Source organism: Emydura macquarii, unplaced genomic scaffold (assembly GCF_026122565.2).
Source record: "Emydura macquarii macquarii isolate MOO-44397 ecotype Brisbane River unplaced genomic scaffold, CSIRO-AGI_Emac_v2 contig_306, whole genome shotgun sequence".
NCBI classification, from domain to species: Eukaryota; Metazoa; Chordata; order Testudines; family Chelidae; genus Emydura; species Emydura macquarii.
The window spans coordinates 4,913,693-4,934,287 of NW_027130443.1; the positions used below are offsets into that span (position 1 = coordinate 4,913,693).

At 49.4% G+C, this 20,595-nt stretch overlaps 1 protein-coding gene across 8 annotated transcripts in view; it reads right to left on the reverse strand.

Moving 5' to 3' along the window:
- TCF3 (transcription factor 3) overlaps nt 1-20,595 on the reverse strand; it is a 121,534-nt gene that overhangs the window by 9,279 nt on the left and 91,660 nt on the right. For 7 of the 8 annotated variants that reach the window (XM_067557575.1, XM_067557564.1, XM_067557520.1 and 4 more), the window contains exons 9-16: nt 11,569-11,671; nt 10,883-11,019; nt 8,890-9,016; nt 7,694-7,752; nt 6,387-6,465; nt 4,383-4,456; nt 2,994-3,197; nt 1,197-1,320 (exon numbers count right to left, since the gene is read on the reverse strand). In XM_067557575.1, the coding sequence (XP_067413676.1) occupies nt 1,197-1,320; nt 2,994-3,197; nt 4,383-4,456; nt 6,387-6,465; nt 7,694-7,752; nt 8,890-9,016; nt 10,883-11,019; nt 11,569-11,671 (907 nt within the window). The remainder of the gene's footprint in view (nt 1-1,196; nt 1,321-2,993; nt 3,198-4,382; nt 4,457-6,386; nt 6,466-7,693; nt 7,753-8,889; nt 9,017-10,882; nt 11,020-11,568; nt 11,672-20,595) is intronic. The other variant, XM_067557555.1, reaches the window with a different exon arrangement.

A 20,595-nucleotide genomic window follows, 5' to 3' on the forward strand; every position in this document is an offset into this window, starting at 1 on the left:
CCCAGCATCGCTCATCTCACAGGGTCCTTCATACCCTAGAGACACACAGCCCCGCAAACCAGCCTCCTCTGGGGAGAAGAGCAGGGGACCAGCCCCTGGGAAAGGATGCTGACTGGAGTTCGTGTCAACCCCAGCTAAAGCGCTGCTGGGACCTCGAAACTCAAGCAGAGCAGGCAGGGCCTTGCTATCTGAGAGACCCACACTCCACACACTGCAGAGAACTCAGCTGATCAGCCCGGGAAGGAGGGACTGGCGGGGATTTGAATCTATCCTCGCATGTGAAGTTTCCAGAGTTTCCTGGTTTCTGACACCTCCATCCACGCAGCTGGCTGTACGCAGCCAGGCCAGGTGGTCACGTCCATCATAGCACACAGATGTCCCCTTCAGACAAACGGACTCGTTCTGTGCCCACCATAGACTGTGAGCAGAAGAGAGGGCAGGTGGGTTTAAGCAGGCAAGGCTTCAGCTCCAACGTCTATAGTTACTTCTATACTCCAAAACAGGGGTCCGATTCCCCTCGACACGTACTGGCACATGTGTAAGTGGCGCAGCTGCAGTAGCACGGGCAGCAGCAGTGGAGCCAGAGGGTATGTACCTGGCACAGCTGAGCCGTCACTACCCACGTTCCTGCAGTGACACCGCTACTGACATCTGTGCTATCCTGCCGAGAGCTGGTGTGAGTATGTGTGCATGAGCAGGGGAATCACACCCCTGGCTCCAGTGTACACGTGCCCGATGAGTCACACTACAGCGTCTCCAGGAGCTTATTCCCACCCTGCACCAAATGCCCTCCAGAGTCAGAACCCAACGGCAACCACAAACCAGGCAGGGTCTAAGAACTGTTCACAACTTACTGCACTGGCAGGGTCACAAGAGGAGCTGAAGACCCTTGGAAAATGTATCCTGAAGTCACTGGACATTGCCCATGTGGGCACCATTTCCTGCCTCCAGGGGAGTGTGGGCCCAAAGGCTCATACCAGGCACGCGCTCCCCACTCTACCCCGTATGTGTGCTGGGTGGCTGGGAACATCCCTCTTGCACACTCTGTTTTCTCCACTGGGCTGATGCTTTGCAAGGGGCCAGGTCTTGGGGTCGCCTTGCCCCAAAAGGCCAAACTTTCAGGACAGAGTTAGCCAGCCAGATGAGAAGTGGGCCAGGCTTAGATGTGCACATGGAGGGGGGAGGCTCCACCTTACCGCTGTACGTGTCTTGCTGCCGGCTGAGATCGGGGAGGGAGCTGGGCTGCGATGGAAGTGTAACATGGTTGTGGAGCAGGCTGGGGTTGCTGGACAGTCCGTCTTCGGGGTGACTTCCTCCCACCTGTAGCAGAACAAGTGAAGCAGCCTTTAAGTGCAAGTGGGAGTGCCAGGAGACACCAAGTATCACCACTTCAGAGTCAGGAGGGTGCCGTGATCTGCATGAACACCCCCACCTATGTGTTCCTCTTCTCCAACACCCAGCCTGAGCCGGACTCCCTCCCTCCTGCCCCATGCTTGGGTGGGAAGAAGGCAGAGGGGAGTAGCTTAAAGTTGCTTCAATACCAGCTCCTCCCGGAGAACAGACAGTCTCAGTGGGAAGCGGCACATCCAGCTCATGCTGCAGATAATGCAGACTAGGCCAAATAGTAGGAAGCCTCCCCGACAGCATGAACTACGCCTGTGTAGTCTTCCAAGGGAAGCCCCCGGCGCTTGAGACGCTAGGCGAGACAAAGTCCCGGAGAACAGACTGCAGGGGACAACCCTGCCCGGGCTGGACTTGCCTCAGCAGATCTTTTCCCTCTCAAATGTCTGTGATTCAGGCTGAGGGGTCTCCAAGGGGCTACCCCACCACCCACCCAACCCCCGCTGAGAAGGCAGTGATCGCGCAGGAGCCTTCACTGGAGTGCACGGCTGGAAAAAATAAGAGGAACCTGCTCACAGCTCTCTCTGAAAGCTTGGGCGTGGACCTTGTTACTGACATTTCAGCAGTGCAGAAAGCCCCTTCTCAGAGCCAGGCCCCAGTCAGAAACCCAGCCCCTGCTCAGAGGAGCTTATGGGTTGCCATAGCGGAGGCCTGGATCCCTCATGCTCCTTAATTTTAAATGAATAGATACACATTCATTGCTTATCATCAGCACCTGGGGAGCGTGCAACACACCCACCTGGGTGTCCTGAAGGAGCTGCTGCTCCTCCTCACACTCAGACACCGGGCACCACACACCGGCAGGAAGCGCCTGATCCTTCTCCCTTCAAGGGAGCAGAGCCCCCTCAAGCACTTGTTCAGAGAGTCAAAGACTTTTGGACCAGAAAGGACCCTCCTGCATTGCACAGGCCAGAGAACACCCTGCAGCTATTCCTGGCGGGGGGAGGAGGGCTTTGGAGCCCAGGCACTCTGAGCAGGCAGAGCACAGGGCCACGCTCGTCTCATGTTGTTAATTTATTCCCTCAGCATCAGTGTCCCATCCTAGTGTCCCTGCTTGGAGGACTTATCCTCGGAGAGGCTGCTTTATTTGAGATCCCCATGTTCAAGCTTTCACCCCTACCTAGTAGGAAACAACAACTTGTGACCTCCGCTTTTCACGCTGACCAGTAGCACCTTGTGGACAACCTGGGCTCCCCTAGGCTGACGGCGGGATCAAGCTGTGGTCTACAGTCCTACATTCAGGCCTTGTCTACCTGGAGAGCTGCATTGGTTAACTCTAGGCACACACTGAAATTGACGCACTGAAACCAGGGCGAACCTCTGCATAAACACTCCTACTCCAGTTTAAGCCTGTGGCTTATTTTGCTTTGGCTTTAGTTGACTGGCAACAGGATGAAAGCTAAGCAAAATAAGGGTATCCACACAGTGGTTGGCACTAAACCAGTACAAGTCTGTGTGTAGACAGGGACTTGGATTGTAAGCTCTCTGGGGCAGGGTCTGTCTCCGGGCTACATCTTTATACAGCTCCCAGCACAACAGGGCCCTGGAGTCTAGGCGCTACTGCAACCATCACCCCCAGTGTCCTGACTCACCAGACTTGAATGCCTGTTCCCTAGAGGCATAACTGAAGTGGGGAAGGCCTGGCTGAGCCCGCCCACTGAGGCGCTGTGACCAGGGGCCGATCCCAGCAGGCTGTGCATATCTCCGTGGTTGGCTGGCATGGCAGCCGTCTGGCCCACCGCGTGGTTCCTCAGCACATGGATGGCTTCATCCAATCTGTCTTCCATTTTGTTTTGCTTTGGGGGGGCAGGAGGGGAGTGGAGAAAAATAAAGACTCCATTAACATTTAAAAACATTGCCTACCTGGCATTTGGCCAGAGCCTCTGTGCATCAACAGAACCACTAGTTCCAACAACAGACACAGCCGCCATAAGGCCTGCTTACGCCACATACGAGGATGCAGATGGTACTATACAAGGGTTACTACCACCTGCAGCGTTTCCTGAGCTCAAACTCTGCCAGCAAGCCGGGGGGAGTTTAAGTGTCGTTGCATGGGAAGGAAACTTTCAAGTGGGCACGATAAACCTGTGGAACTCCCTGCCACAATATGCTGAGGGACTCAGAGAAGGGATTAGGCAGTTATATGGATAATAGGAACAGAGAGAGTTCTAGCGGAAAGGGAAGGCTGTAAATCCTAACACACTTTTGTTAACTCCTGGAGGTTGGGGAGAAAGCTTCCCACCGGGGATAGGTTATTACATAGATGTTCAGGATGTGTTTTCTTGCACCTTTCTCTCAAGCATCTGGTTCTGACCAATGTCGAACAGGACACAAGACTGGGCGAAGTGGACTGGCAATGTCCGCGTCTTTATGTTTAACCCTGGAGAAAAGCTTGCAGATACCAACTCTTCAGTGCACAGGGGACCCTTGGGCTAGCTCTGATGGGTAATCCCTTGGTGCAGCGCTGCGATGGGGATGGGGTTCAACAGTTCTCTCATCTGTACTCCCCCACCGTATTTCCAGGCAGCCAATCGCACATGCAAGCACCTCTACAGCCATGAACCCGCATGCCAGAGTGCTGGCATTCGATCAGATCTGCAGCTACAAGGTGGTGTGTTAGGCAGCAAAGGACTGGGTTATTTAGGGTGGGATGTGGGAAGCTTTATAGGACTGATTTACCAAGGGATTCAGCAGAGAGGCACCTCGCTGGATTTACAAAAGTACTCAGGGAGTTAGGCTCCTAGCCCCGTGAACTTTCGAAGGGCGTCAGGCATCTCACCTGCTGCTGTGCTCTTGTAAATCCAGCTAGGCACTTACTGGCATCACTGGACACCGAAACACCTGTGTCGCCCTGGCCCTACGTCTTGTTTGGGAGACTGAACAGCACGTCTCTCCTTCTGTCACGCTGGTATGTCATTAACCACTATTCGTTGCGAAAAGGGGACAGGAAAAAGAGTAGAAGTGATTCAAGTAATACTTACTAAAGTGTGGAGAGTCCCTTCGTAGCTAGGAGACAAGGCGCCCTGTCCACCCGCTCGGGGCCACTGGGATGTGCCTGAAACAAACAGCAGATCGGATACATTTCAAATGCAACCCTCAAATGTGACACTAGATGGGGCTAGACCATCACAGTTTCAAGGTACCCAGAAGCCAGGTCAATGATGTAAATATACGTAAGTCTGTCTGACCAAAGAGGCAAGACGAGGGCTATGAGTCTAGCACCATTTCCATTAGAAACTCAAGGCCATGGGGGAAATAAGATGATAAGCCTCACCCCAAAGCCACTTATTAATGTCAAGGGAGACATCAAATCTGGGAAAGATAGCACGCACGTGCACACAGAGTTGGTCAGAACAGTGGCCCCCAACCTTTTCAGACGACTGTGCCCCTTTCAGGAGTCTGATGTGTCTTGTGTCCCACCCAAGTTTCACTTCATTTAAAAACGACTTGTTTACAAAATCAGACAGACATACATACACATACAAAGGTGTGTCAGCACACTATTGCGGAAAATTGCTTCCTTTCTCATTTTTACCATACAATTATAAAATAAACTGCAATATAAATACTGTGCTTACATTCCAACGTATAGTACATAGAGCACTAAACAAGTCATTGTATGAAATTTTAGTTTGTACTGACTTCGCTGGTGCTTTTTATGTAGCCTGTTGTAAAACTAGGCAAATACATAGATGAGTTGATGTACCACTCCCAGGGGTACACGTACCCCTGGCTGAGAACCACTGGGTCAGATAATAGGTTCTGTCCTTTGCTCCCCCTCTTCCCAGTAGTATTATACTTTAATATCAGTGCTTTAGCCTCTATTGTAACCCTCTCTCAGAAAGCCAAGTTTTTTGCTTCTGCAAGGAAACGGTCAACAACCAGTGCAGATTATTTGACCTTTACACACAGACATGAATGCGGAGAGCAAGAAATGGGTACACGTGCAGACGCCTGCACCACGGCCTACTTCTGGGTTTAGACACAGCAGATGCACAGCCCCCAAGTACGAGCATCACCCCCAGAGCACCTGCCCTGATGTTAGAGAGCTGCAAAACTGAGGGATCTAACAGTTCGATACACCCAAAACAGTCTGCTACCAGTTCTGCTGTGCCTGTCCTGCCATACAAAAAGGAGAGAGGTTTTGTACTGCTCCCCATCTCTGTCTGATCGAAGGGAGCAATGAGATGGCCCACTGCATCTTTAGACTTTGAGATATTTCTGGCAGCAGTACGATCCAGGTTGGGCTCCCAGCCGCAGGAACTAGAAGCTTCAGTCTTCTGCAGAAGGAGGCACCTGGATAAAGCTGCCATGCTGCTTTTCTTTTCTTTTTTCTTTTTTTAAATCACAGTATAAAACAGCCTCTGAAAATGGTTTGAGCAGCCACCTCTTAATTTACACTGAGCCCCTCCCACGGACACACACAGTTCACAGGGACAACTCAGAAGGCACATCGACGAGTGAGGCTTGCAAAGGGGCTTTTGCCAGGGAAAGAGGATGCAAATTTCACCCAGGGAGCAGCAAAGCGTTACCTCAGAGCGACACAGTGTCACTAGCCCGTGGGCAGGACTCACGTGCCAGCTATAACGTTTCCTGCTAGCTCACTTCTTTAGAGACAAAAATCAAGATTTTCAGGAGTGGCCAGTGATTTTTGGTGCCATCCAGATACCCCTTAAAGGGGCATGATATCTGCAAAGGTGGGGAAGGCTCAGCATAATATGGCCCGTTCCAGATATCTCAGGCCAGGTACCCAAAATCCCTAGCCAATTTTTTAAAAAAGAGTGGCTAGAGACTATGGAGAGAGGATGTTTTGCCATATCCAAAGCAAGCAACTCATAGGAATTAGGATTTTAAAAAAATAGTTTTAAAACTCTCTCTCTCTCTATATATATATAGCCCCCTTTTAAAAATAAAACTGGTTTTGTCAGATTTCTAAAAATGTTGCTCAAGTGGTTCTCAGGAGATCAATGGCACAGTGCACATACCTGCCAGCCCCTGAGGGGAGCCCACGGGTGTGGAGGGGTTTGAAGAGAAGTTATTGCTAGAATGATCTGGGGAATAAATCTGGAGCGAGAGAAATAAAGCACAGTTAGCGAAGTACACCGTCGAAATGTAGCAGTCCCAGCCTGTAGAATCGCAAGTCTTTCACTGCCCTATGGCCCCAAGTACCACAGCTGCCTTTAGCGCTACCTCACTGACTTCCAAGTCTCTTTACGGCACCCTTGCCAATCCCCCCAGCAACACAACCAACGTGCTTCCTCATTCCCACCCCAAGTGGAGGCAAACCTCTCTGCTGGCCAGAACGTGTGTCGGTATCTCTGCTATTGCTACGTTCTCTCCCCCCGTATAGCTCCTTCCCCCACAGCAAGCGCCACCATTTGCCTCTGGGCTCTCGCGACTTAATGAGGTCTCCTTGGTGTTTGACCTCAGGGAGAGGAGACGCAAAGGAGCGATGGCAGAGGCAGGCGCTGAATGAAGCTGGCTTCCACGTGGGGCGAGTCACTGAGACTGGTGGGCAGAACAGGGTGAATCTGTGGCACGCAGCACTAGGCCAGGCCTGAACTATAACTAGAAGTGACCAGTAGGCCCGACACAGACCATTGGTCAAGAGTCAGCGCTCCCCACGCTAACCCAGCGGGGCCACTGGATTTTAAATAACCCCACTCACATCAGCTTAGGCCTGAAAGTACAAACCCCACATTATCACAGCAACAGGGATGGAAAGGGCCGAGAGTGGAGGGGGGACTGGACTGGACTGGGATTCAGGAGGTCTAGGTTCTATTCCTGGCTCTGCTCAGGGGCAAGTCACTTAACTTACTCTGTGCCCCTCTTCTCCATCTGTCCCGTAACTTCACAGAGCGGTTGTGACAGTAAATAGAGGAGTGACTGTGAGGCACTTCCCCCCTTTGGATCTACTGCTCTTCTATGGCCCAATTCACATCATGTCAAGCACCTACATCTTTTATTTATTCTTTTGCGGAAGAAAAGATTATCATCCCCATTTTACAGATGGGGACTGAGGCACACAGACACTAAGGACGTATATGGCCCGACAGGGAACTGAACTCAGGTCTCCCGAGTCCCAGGCTAAAGCCTTATCTGCTGGGCCCTCCTTGCCAGTTAACAAGTCAAACATCAGAGCTGTGTGGCTTCAAGCACTGGAACCACAGAGCCGTGGAAACATTTAAACTGTCTTTCCCAGGCAGGAAGTGAGATGCTTAGTCAATGATCCCTCTCCAATGCTTCTTGATTCGGAGGAGCACTGGGAGGAAGAATCTAGAGAAAAACTCACTGAAGCTAATGCTTTCCCAAGCGCATCTCCTGAGCTCCCAGCTGTGGTTCCTCTGTTGCCTGTAGTGAGAGAGAGAAGACAGCCCTTACCCCTGCCGTCCTTGCTGGAGTGCATTTTTTTTTTAAAAAAAGTTGACCATGGAGTTTAGTGTCTGTGCACAGTCTCCTATTGAGAGGGGGAAGGGAACACAACAGCAGCTGAAGGAAGAATAAAATTTCTCATTCTTAGGGCTTTAAAAAGATCCACTTTAGTCCCACATCTCTCTTGGTTTCCGCTGCCCTGAAAGTCTCGCTCTGAACAGCAGGGAGCAGGCAATATACGCTGCGGCTGCCTTCCTGGAGCTGCAGGGATGTTTATACAAGATGCCAGGTTAAAGGCATTTTGCCATTCAACATCTCCCACACAGCAAGCCCCATTTTAACAGGGCACCTTCTAAGCGGCGCCCACGCCCCCCCTCCACACACACTTTTTCTCCCCAAATGAGGGTTTCTCTATTTAAAAAACCCCCAAAACAACCAATGTCAGGATTCTCATTTCCCAGCGATCAGGAAGTTAATTTCAGTAACATGTTTTGTAACAGGTTCAGCAAGGTTAGAGATTAAAGCACTCCGGGGTTTAAAGTGGCATTCGAACACAGCATGAACATTTCTATTCCTGATTTGGATGAACAGCGTCTCCCCCTGCACCTTCCCCACCAGGTTTAACTCCTTTCTGCTGCTCGTTCAATGGTCATGACTCCGAGAAGCGACTGCACAGATCCCAGCTTCCCTCTGGGACCAATGAGCTGGTGGTGAAAAAACATGCATCGATGGAAAGCAACAACCAACTTAAACCTCTGGGCACAGAGGCTTGGGGGGAGGAAGGGGGCTTAAAACCACACAGATCCCACCCCTTCTTCTCTGCCAGATCATGCCTGATTACCCAGCAGTGGCAACCCCTGCTAAATCTCTTGCCTTTTGGAGTAACTCCAGGCCTACATGCGACACAGGAGGATAAGACCTGGTGTTATGCAGACGTATAGAGCTCAGGCATCATTCCTGAATGGCCCAGATAGTGGCTTTAACGCCACAACTCCTTGTGCATTAGACATTCACAATGGTTTGCCTTCCCTGGATTAACCTACACGGGAAGGGAAGGGTGGAAGGGTAGAAAATTTCAGCAGCCTCCGCTCAAGACTTGCCGAGCAGCGTACATACCCATCATGCTGTCCGTCCCGCTGATCGGTGGCGTATGACTGGGCACGCCATAAGGGGTGGAGGCAGAGGAAAAGCCAGACACGGAGGGAAGTCCGCCATTAACTTCTCCTGAATGCATCTGGTAGTTCTAGAAAAAAGAAAGGGGAAGAGGCATGAGACATCCCCTCGGACCGTCCGCAGCTCGTCAGGATTTAAGTAGTATCCACGCCCGGGTGCAATGTAGAGGCTAGTGTGGGTGGATCAACAGTGCCCTCTGATGGGCACAATCTCTGACCTAGCTGCACTGCCTTCCAGTGGCTGGGGTTGGTGGACACCCCCATGTTACCGCAGCTGACAGGCATTCTGCCGATGCTCTAATGGTGGGACTGGTCCCCGATTGCAGCTGGGCTGCCATTTTTCAAAGTGTGTTGCGGGTGGGGAGGAAACACCCCTCCCCCCCCAAATCAGAAAAACTTTCGGACAAGTTTTCTTGAATTCTCCCTCCTCTCCCCAACTATGGAGCTGATGGAAGGTTCCCAGATTCTGAAATTTAGAGTTGCAATTTTTTTAAAAAAAAATTTTCAAGGGGGACGGGGGGAGAATAGAGGAAAAGGGAGAAATTTTTTGAGAAATTTTAATTTTTTTCTCCAGCCAGCATGAGGTCTCCTGCCCAGGAAAACCCATGAAGCCAAGACTGTGCTGGAACTGGAGGAAAAGAACCTCTACTGGGATGGGGACATGCTTCTCTCCAGTGCCATCTCCCAGTTCAGCACTCGCTGGGTTCATTTCAGAACAGGCAACATTGCTCACACACCACACGGACACTCCCCCCGCCCCCAGTGGGAACTCCTGCACTCCCCTGCTGCAGAAAACAGCAGCTACCACTTGAAATGCAGGCTCTCATTTCTACAGTTGATCCTGCAGCATGCATGCCTTCGCCCCTATGGAGGAAGGACAGTCTGGTAGTTAAGGCACCAGGAGCGCGAGTCAGGAAATCTGAGCTCGGGTGTCAGCTCTGCCCAGAGAAGGATGGCCCAGAGGTTAGGGCACTAGCCTCAAACTCACGAGGCCACCGTTCAATTCCCAGCTCTGCAACAGATTCCCTCTGTGACCTTGGGGAGGTCACTTAATCTCTCTGCATCACCCGGGGGACTTGAGACGATAAATATCCTCAAGACTGTGACTGCTCAGACACTATGGTAACGAGGGCCATGTAAATACCTAATTGTACATAGATATTCCTAGATTTTAAGGCCAGAGGATACCACTGTGATCATCTAGTCCGCCTGCCTGTGCCGCACAGGCCTGGATCATCCCCAAAATAATTCCCAGAGCAGCTCTAAATACATAACCAACTAGGCAGGTTACATTTGGGCAAATCGAGTGAATACAGCTACAAAAGGATGCATCCAAAGGGTCCTGACTGAGCGGAGTGGTGGAAACCTCCCATTTCCATGCCCAAGTTCCCACAGCTATAGAACAGGGATCGTACGTCCCCATCCCCGAGAAACTAAATGAATGAACGTTCAGCAGGCCCTGGGTGCGGTGGTGCCGGGCCCACAGAAGTATCGACAAGGCTGAGGACAAGTATTTTTAGAATAGCTGCACAAGAACATCTTGCTATTGCAAACAGCGCTGCCAAAGAATGACCCAGAGGCCTGTTTACACAGGGACAGAAGCAACAGCCACGTTAGGGAGTTCACTCAACACCTAGCAAGTCGGCTCTTTGAGAACGCTGGCTGAAAGAGTATTTTCTAGCAACACTGCACCTAAGTACCATTTGTCAGGCTACAAGTCTGGCCAAATTGCTCCCTGGCACGAGAGAACCATTACACCCATTTGACAGGTCAGGAAAACTGAGACCCAGCGCAGGCAAGTGATGTGACCAAGGTGGCTGAGCTGGGAATAGGCCCCATGAGTCCTGCACTCTGCCCTGTGCTCCAACAGCTAGACAGCGCGGACGTTGAACAGCCACACACTGCTCAAGGCTGTGGCATGGCGGGAGACACGTTACCATCCGTTCGTGCTGATGTAAACTGCTGAAGCCACCGGACTGTGGGAGAGGGGCAGAGGAGCCGCCCAGCATGGCTCCATAGCTCGACTGGCTCATAGTGGATGAAGTCCACAGATCTGGTGAGTTATGAAGTCCGTCTGCAAGGCAAACAACCACGTCAGCACCAGGGACATAAACCTGCCATGCACGAGAAACATCAGCAAGGCAGGATTACCAAGGGGGGGGGGGGAGAGGGAGGAAGGGGGACTAGCTGAGTAATGCCGATGACGCGCACTCTGCACTAGTTGTGCAGCTAATGATAATTGGTAGGGCAATGGCATTAACGGACCAGGCAGGGCCTCACTGGGCATGGCGCTGTATAAAAACACAGACCAAAAAAGAGACAGTCTCTGCCCTGCAAAGCTTACAATCTACGGGACAGCCTCATGTCTCAGGTGCGCTGCATGACAAGGCTGCAGGTCAGGAGATTCAACCAGCCATAAATAAGCCTGGGATCCAATATGACCGTGGTGATTACAGCGTTATTGGGCTTCCGTATTTACACATTAACTTGGTGCATCCCTGCCCCAACGCCACCCACATCTGTCTCTGGGCATCCCACGCTGCTAGGAAATCCCCTCCTTGGGACGCAACAGGACAGGGAACAGCTGCTGTGAAACGGGGGGTCATCAGCACCAGCTACCGACCTGGCATGTAGAAGGCTCCTGGATACACAGTGCTGGGAGGTTTCGAGGGGGTGTATCCAGCTGGATCCCTGCTGTAGTCATCACCTGAGTTGGATGGATACACCTGCAAAGGGATGAGGAAGGGAGAGGCCTGCCCATTCAAATAACTTTAGTGCCTTCTAAATTCTCTCTCCCGCCCTTTCCTAACAGCCTGCCTTCCTCAGCCGGACAGCCTTTCATCTCTTTATTGCAGCTGATAATGGAGCCAACTCCCACAGCAGAAAAGGAGGAAGAAGTTCAGCCAAAGTTAAAGCTGAAAAGGGACACACTAAGATAGTCAGGAAATCCTCTCAGCTCAGGTGGGCACCAACCGTAACTCTGTTCCCTTCACCCTGGTACCCCCCTCCCCATTGCCACACTAACCCTAACTTGGCCCCCTGCATCACCTCCAATGTGGGCAGGAGATCACCTAACCCGCCCTGATAATCCTGACACACAGCTGCCAACACTTGGAAGGGAATGGGGAAGAAGTGAAAGCGGAAACTTGCCCTATATTTTTGATCTCTCATGTCCCGGGTGCTACAGAACAGGCTACCGCTAGCAGAAGTTTCAGCTTTCCTCTTCAGTTCCCTTTTCTGTTGTTATGGCTTTTTATGGGTAACCACAACGATTATTTCTGGAGGTTAAACCCAAGTCCCCAGTCTGATCCCGAGGGAAATGGGATACGGGGAAGCAAGAATTCTGGATCCATTCACTTCTGTACCTGCGTTTCCTTACCAAAAAGGCTTCACTGTAGCCTATTCCCATAATACCCTGCTCCTACATACTGCTTTCCCTCCACAGAGCTCAAACGGAGTGCTTTACAAAGGAGCAAGTATTCTTTATCGCCATTTTACAGATTGGGAAACTGAGGAAGACTCCCATGTCTTCATCAGTGGGGTTCTTCACCCCATGGCAGCCCTTTATAGAGGTCGCCTCCAAATTCCATTCAAACCCTCTCCTCAAAACACACCCACACGTCCCATTATGGGTCAGCCGCTCAGTCCAGTGGCCTCCTGGGGTGGGCAAGCAGCACAGGTCCAGTGCTGGGTTTGATCAGAATTAAAACCTAGCAGCTCAGCATGTGCCATGCAACCCAGGTTAGAACACTTGCAAGCATCGGCTTATTTTAGCCGTGAGTTGTTCCGCAGGCTGAAACACCAGTGCAGACCATGCTGGTTACTGAAAGCCAACATCTTCTTCACATGGGCCAGGAACCCATTTCTGGACATACCTCGCACGCTGCCATGGCCAAGACCCCAAATGAAGGAGACAGAACACAGACCAGCACTATTATGCCTGCATAAAATCTAGAATGCCGTTGGATTCTTTCCTTTAGGGCAAATAACTCTTGCTCAGTTCCATGAACTTTTGCTTCTGTACTTTGCTTGGTAAAGGATTTCCAACAACAAAAGAGGCTGTTTATTCAGTGCAACTCAGGGACTAAAACGAGCGTTGTCCCTCGAAATAAGGGACGCTCGCAGAGACCTGATCCTGTATATCTTGGGACCAATCTTATTTAACCTTTTTATTACTGACCTTGGCACAAAAAGTGGGAATGTGCTAATAAAGTTTGCGGATGATACAGAGAAGGACTGGGATACCATACAGGAAGCTCTGAATGACCTTGTAAACTGGAGTAATAGAAATAGGATGAAATTTAACAGTGGAAAGTGCAAGGTGGTGCATTTAGGAACTAAAAAGAATTTCTACTATAAACTGGGAACGCATCAGTTGGTAGTGACAAAGGAGGAGAAGGACCTGGGCGTATTGGCTGACCACAGGATGACTATGTGCCGCCAAGGTGATGTGGCCATGAAAAAAGCTAATGCAGTCCTTGGATGCATCAGATGAGGTATTTCCAGTAGAGATAGAGAGGTGTTAGTACTGTTATACAAGGCGTTGGTGAGACCTCATCTCATCTGGAATACGGTGTGCAGTTCTGGTCTCTCATGTTTAAGAAAGATGAATTCAAACTGGAAGAGGTGCAGAGAAAGGCCACTAGGATGATCCACGGAACAGAAAATCTGCCTTATGAGAGAAGACTCAAAGAGCTTGGCTTGTTTAGCCTAACCCAAAGAAGGTTGAGGGGAGATATGATTGCTCTCTATACATACATCAGAGAGATAAATACCAGGGAGGGAGAGGAATTATTTAAGTTTAGTGCCAATGTGGACACAAGAACTAATGGATATAAACTGGCCACCAGGAAATCAGACGCAGGTTTCTAACCATCAGGGGAGTGAAGTTCTGGAACAGCCTCCCAAGAGGTGCAGTGGGGGCAAGAAACCTAGCTGGCTTCAAAACTGAGCTCGATAAACTCATGGAGGAGATGGTATGATGAAATAGCCTAGTTTGGCAATAGACTGATCTTTGACTACTGGTGGTAGATATGCCAATGGACTGTGAAGGGATGTTAGATGGGTGGGTTCTGAGGTATTACAGAAAATTCTTTCTTGAGTGTCTGGCTGGTGAGTCTTGCCCACATGCTCAGGGTTTAACTGATCGCCATATTTGGGCTCGAGAAGGAATTTTCCCCCAGGGCAGATTGGCAAAGGCTCTGAGGGTTTTTCGTCTTCTTCTGTAGCATGGGGCAGGGCTCACTTGCTGGTGGATTCTCTATACCTTCAAGTCTTTAAACCATGATTTGAGATATGATTGCTCAGTCATAGGTCAGGAGTCTATTACAGGAGTGGGTGGGGGGGTGATGTTCTGTGGCCTGCGTTGTGTGGGAGGTCAGACTAGATGATCATATTGATCCCTTCTGACCTTAGAGTCTATGGTTACGGTAGCACTTCAGTGGAGCTACGTGCATGTCATGTGTTCAGTACCGCTTTGAGGATGGAAGGCAGGGTAGCAAAGAAAGGGTTTTTGACTGAGTGGATGCTAGAAAGCCTGCTGAAGACAAACTTCTCGCATGCTGGAGTTCAAGTGTGTTTTTTAAAAACGCACACGGGATATGCAAATAAACCGAAATGCCATTTAAACTGATATGAAAACCATCCCAGGACCTATTTTCATCACTATTGATTCATTTTGAAACTATTTTCTTTTTAAATACACACGAAAGCAGGGACCGGTGGTTGCAGTAACTTTGCCGGGCATTCTCAGTTCATCAAATGACTGGAAAAGCATTTCTGATTGTAAGGGAAGCCAGCAGGGATGTGGCAAGGGTCTATTTCCCCTCCCCCAGTCTGCAATTTCTAACATTTTTATTGGCCCAAGTGCAAAACGCCAATGAGGAGGAGTGGAAGAATGGCTCTATTTTTAAAATTGCCCAAAATACTGAGAAAATGGGTTTAACGGGGAAACAGCAAGAATGTGCTCTGGCAAGCATCTGCGATTACTACAGTTAAAATAAATTCATCCATCTGCACCTTCAGTTCCTGCTTCTTCGACTAGCCATCCCAGAGACTAATGCCTCAAAATGCACCATCTAAACAAGAGCACCCACAGCTGAGACAAACAACAATAACTGATGCCAAGTGTATCCAGCGCATGCCTGCAGGGAGTGATGCAATGAATTTCACAAGGCTTGGGACATACAGTGTTTACACTCCGGCTTTTTTTTTTTTTTAATCTTAGAACTGTGTCCTCCAACGAGGCTTTAAATATCCCTTCTTCTCTCTCTCAGCCCCCTTTCCCCACTCCTTCGCTTTCTCCTCTTAGAGAACAAGCCCCCTGACCATGCTCCAAAGTCTGTCATCTTCCAACACTACACACTCGTGCATCTTAAAACCAAACAAAAACCCACCACCATCCACACACCAGATAGACGATCCCCGCCCCTCACCATTATAACATGTTCCACAATTCTTAGGGCTAATCTGAAGGTGACAAGACAGTATTAAAAGAGAGCTGTAAAAGTCCCTATTCCCTTCACTCCTACAGCGTCCCCCCTCCCAGATGCATCTGGTGTAAGGTGACCAGATGTCCTGATGTTATATAGTCCTGATATTCAGGGTTTTTTCTTATATAGGCGCCCATTACCCCCCACGTCCATCACGATTTTTCTCACTTGCAATCTCGTCCCCCTAGTCTAGTGCCGCTCTGCTTGTAGCCAGACGCAGCAATCACCAACTGCAGGGTTCTCTGGATGACGGGAGGGGCAAGAGATGGCAGAGAATGTAACTTGTGACCTTCTGTTTCAACAGATCGCCAAGTTCAGATGGAGTCTTTATTGACCCGATAGCACAAATTTAGATCATAAACTCATAAAAAAAACAACCCACAGAGGCGAAGGGGGAAGGGAAAGAACTAACAGATGCTGACAACTGGCCCCCATGCCCTCTTAAAAAAAACACACTAAAAACCTTTGCCTTTGTGTGTATCCGAGAATCTCCCCCGTTTCAACACAGAGACAAACCTTGAAGTGGAATGCATGAAAAAAAACCTTATGTCTGGATAGCGTGTGTTTGTGGCAGGGCGGTTGGGGAGAGAAGGGGAATGGAATAGGCTACAAAGAATAAGAATCCAGTAAATTGACTTTTCCTATAATTTGATTAAATAGCGGGAGCTGGGACAGGGAATCGAATGAAGCACATCTAATAGCCCTGCACCATCTGCCAGGCCCTGGCACCTGGCCAGTCTCTAGGCAGCTGTGCAGCGCTGGAGGAGAGGAAGAAGGGGTGGGGGTGGGGAAAGGAGGTTTAACATATTTAATAAATCCTGAGTGAGAATAAAAAACCGAAGGAAATATCCTCACGCAGGCAGGAAGACGACGCAGGATTCCAAAGGTGCCCACGTTTGCACCCTGCTGCTTCCCAGACTGCTGGGACCCCCCCCCCATCTCTCCCCATGCTGACACATGCACCCCCCCACACACCCTGCTCTGTACTCCTCCTCCTCCCCCCAGCTCTATTTCAAGGGAGTCAAATTTCAGTCCGATTACTCATTAACACTTCGTGGTCCTCCCCGCCCCACCCCCTCACACAGCCGTCTCCACATATCAACGCTTCCTGGCTGTGCCAAGGCAGATCGAGCGTGTATGGGGAGTGTGGACACACACACACACACACACACACACACACACACACACACACACACACACACACACACACACACACACACACACACACACACACACACACACACACACACACACACACACACACACACACACGAGTTGTTTTTTAAGCCCTGCGACAACAGATGCATAAAATTCAAGCCGCTCATTTTAAGAGGATGTTTCTAGGAAAGAAAGAAAAGCCCCTGGAAATCTTTCGTTTCAGCATTAAATAATAAGGAAGCTTTCAAAAGGCTTTTTCTCAAGTCATCTCAGATTACATTGCTTGTGGTTAAGGGAGATGGGAGAAGAGAGGGCATATATGCGGGTGCTAGGAACAGAGATGTTCCATCAGTTGAAGCTCTCTGTTGTCCTCCAGAGAGCAGGAGAACGGCTGCTCAACTCATGTCACCCAACCCATCAGGCTGCTCCCCCCACCCTCCCCAGCCAGCATCAACGGCCGGCTAGCTTAAAGTCACCATGCGCAGAGATAAGAGCCCCCTAAGCCTGCCTTCAAAATATGTAAAGCAGCCAAGGAGCCTCCAAATCCTCAGCACTTGGGAGGAACTGACAGAATCCACATTCGACATGCAGCGCCACAGGAAACAGTAAATCATAGCCAGGTCTCTCCTCCCTCCCAGCCCCAGCCTTTGCCTCTGTCAGCTAGAGAGTCAGACCTCTGGGACCTACAGGTGAGATCATTTCCTGTGTTTAAAATTACTAGCACGAAGAGTAAAAGGAGGGAGCTTGCCAAGAAACTGCATTAAATTCACCAGCACTGGGATTCTCAGGGTGTTTTGGTTTTTTTCCTCCATTATTCTAGTTTAAATGCATACACCAGTGTGGGACTGCAGGCAACCCTTGCAGACTAATATTAAACAGAGCAGTGACCAGACTGTAAATTTATATGCTAAAAGTTGCCAGCCACCATAATTTTGGCTGCAATAGAATCCTCAAACAACCTACTATTCAAGGAGCACTGAAGCCAATTTCCACTGGGCTCAGAGACAAAGCCAGACAATATAGAACTACTGTTCAGAGCTGTATGTATGTGGTCTGAGATCTCTACTAGACAAGGGCACATGGATGGTTAAGAAATGTGACGTGGGTCAAAAAGCAAAATGCTGACTAGCTTTTCTCAGGAGGCAGAACGAATGCTGAAACAATACATGTGCGTGTCTCAGTTTGGGAATAATTCCGGTGCACAGTGCCGTGTGCAGGATCTCTTGTGGACCCACATTAAAAGTTTTTACTCCCTTTGTTGGGAAAATGCAACAGCAACAATGCCACTGATTGATATGAAGGCCAGAAGGACCCATTATGACCACCTATTCGGATCTTCTGCATAAATAGAGGAATTTCACTTAGTAACTTCTCCATCTTTAAAACCAAGCAAGTGGCAAATTGTTACGGGGGTTTTTCATAGGTCCCATAGAATTTGGTGTATCTAAGAAGCAATTTTAAGGTGGTTTGTAAGAAGTGAAATGCAGGTGCTGGATGCAGGTGCTGGGATTTCTGGCATACAAGCAAGAGAATTTTAGCTGTACTTTGACCAAATGGATTTTGATGCAACTGAATTCTGCCAAGCAGCTGCCAGTACATCACACTCCTATCGCTATTCAGTCGGCCCCAATCCTTCCCCATTGAAGCGAATGGGAAAATTCCGACCGACTTCAATGGCAACAGGCTCAAAGCGGACAGCTCTAGGCCTATTTTCAAGGTGATTCTTGCACAGACTCTCTGCCTGAGGCCCTGTTTCTTATTGTGCCATTCTAACTATGCAGCCAGACACAGGCACATCCACCCTGACTTATTACTCAAATAAGCATAGGAAAAAATGCAGCTCCTCAGGCCCAAAGGAAAAGAAGGAGCGAGTGGGCGGTGAATGCACATAGGCGCAGCGGGAATAAGAGATGCACCCCGCTTATCTGTCTTCCAAATCCAATACCTAAAAACCTACTTCACAAGGGCTAAAAACTCAGGAGGGCCCATACACCACAGCATGACCGCAAGACACACCGTAGGGGCCATTCATGACCAGACCCGCTAGTTAGAACAGAGACCAGCCTACCACCAGCCCTTCACCCTTGCCTTCAAAGTAGCAGGCAACAAATTCCTATGCTTTCCCCTAACTTTTCTAGCTCGCTCTTTAACTGACTGATGCTGTTTGCATCTCTTGCTGCCTTTGTAACACTTCCCCTGCTTCAGCCGCCCTCAACTATTTCAGTCACTGACCATTCCAACTTTTCCAAGCAGTTAGGGAATTAAGATTAAAGTACTTTATTTTAATAAGAGGTTTATTAACCTATTTACTTTGTGCAGGGTCCAGTGAGAACATGGAGCAGGCTCTTCTGCTGCATGTTTGCAGACGAACTCAGACTAGAAAGCTTCTTTGATCAGCTGACCCTTAGGAGGTCAAAGCCTCACTGGCCACATACTTAATTCTATGTATTGGTGCATATTTCTCTCTCCTGGAGAAAGAGGTTTTTAGACCTAAAAAAAAGCTAAGAGGGGGGAAGGGAAGTAGGGCAGGGAAAAGGGGGCAGATACTTCTCTCACCCCCCAGCCCAGGGAAATATGGTTCTCTGTGAAAAAGTGAAGCTGAATTCTCTTTAGCAGCCTGCATTGAAAGAGAAGAGTGACCATGCATATGCACATGACTTCTAGCCATTTATGTTCCACTGCTCCCTTGCCACTGCAATTCAGGGGCTGCTGCACTTTGCTAAGCATTACATAACCCTCCGCTTTTCCTCCAGGGATGCAGAAGAGAATGGTTATGTTATTCCTAGTAAATTCCATCCTACTCTCCCCCTTGTCTAGGGTGGGAAGGAGAGGGTAGTTTCTCCTGCAACCTTACAACAGTGTCATGCTGTTTACAGAGCTGCATGCACGTCCACCCCAACTTGTCGCTGTGCTAGCTTAGAATTTTTTTTTTTTTTTTTTTTTTTTAAAGGCAGAAGAGGGGGTTGCCATCCAATTTGGCTCTCTATTATCTGAGAGCAACTCTGCCTCTAGTCCAGCAGAACGATCCCATGCACTGAGACCACAATCTCTTTGGGCTAGGCTTTCTATTGGGCCTGGCTCATCTCGGAGCACAGTGTCTGTGCTTAAATAATGGTCTGGGTTCTCAAAAGTGGCTAGCGGTTCTGGGTGTCAAGCCAATGACACCTTAAAAGGGCCTGGTTTTCAGAAGTGTTCAGCATCCATCCTCTGGAAATCAGGCCTCTTCAAACTAGAGACCTGTTGGCCCCCACAATCACTAGCACCTTTGAAAATGAAGGCCAGTAACTGTAAGCAGCCCAGCAAGGTTGAGTGAGTATCTGCTAAGGCGCAAGGCTTTTCTCATACGCTACCACCAAATAACACAGAGTTCCACCTGGACCGGAAGGGACACCATGAATTTAGGTTCTCTTGAACACATACTATCAGGGCTACTTAAAATGCACAAGAGGGCATGCTTACTGCAGCTAAGCCCCTCCAAACCAATTGTGCGTCCTGCTGGACTTGTACCGTAGAAAATGTTTTACTTCAGAAATACAGACTCATGACTCTGAGGTTGCAGAAGGTGCTTTAAGCTAAGGGAAGGACCAACACAATGCTTTTAGGGTTCCGATGGGAATAAGTGAGTGAGCGTGCGTCCATGCCATTTGTTTTGAGTCTTTGGGCCCAAGCAAAGCAGTCTGAGCAGAATTGAAGGCACACTGCACACGCCCAGAGAAGAGCACAAGTCTTCCACTCCAGAGAATTTCACCTCTACTTTCCCCTGAAGTTTGCAATCCATCCACGTGCAGGCAGTCAAGCAAAAGCTAGAGCATGGAACACAGCTTTGCTCTTTGGTGCTTCTGGCCTATGCAAAATGACTCTGCTCCCATCTGTATGAGAAGCCTCCAGTCCACTCCAATTAACTCTCCTGGAGATTCCATTACTTCCAGCCATAAAGTCACTGTTCAGTTTATTCTCCCATAACTGCCAGAGAAGTATGGCTAACATATTCCTACAGGCTG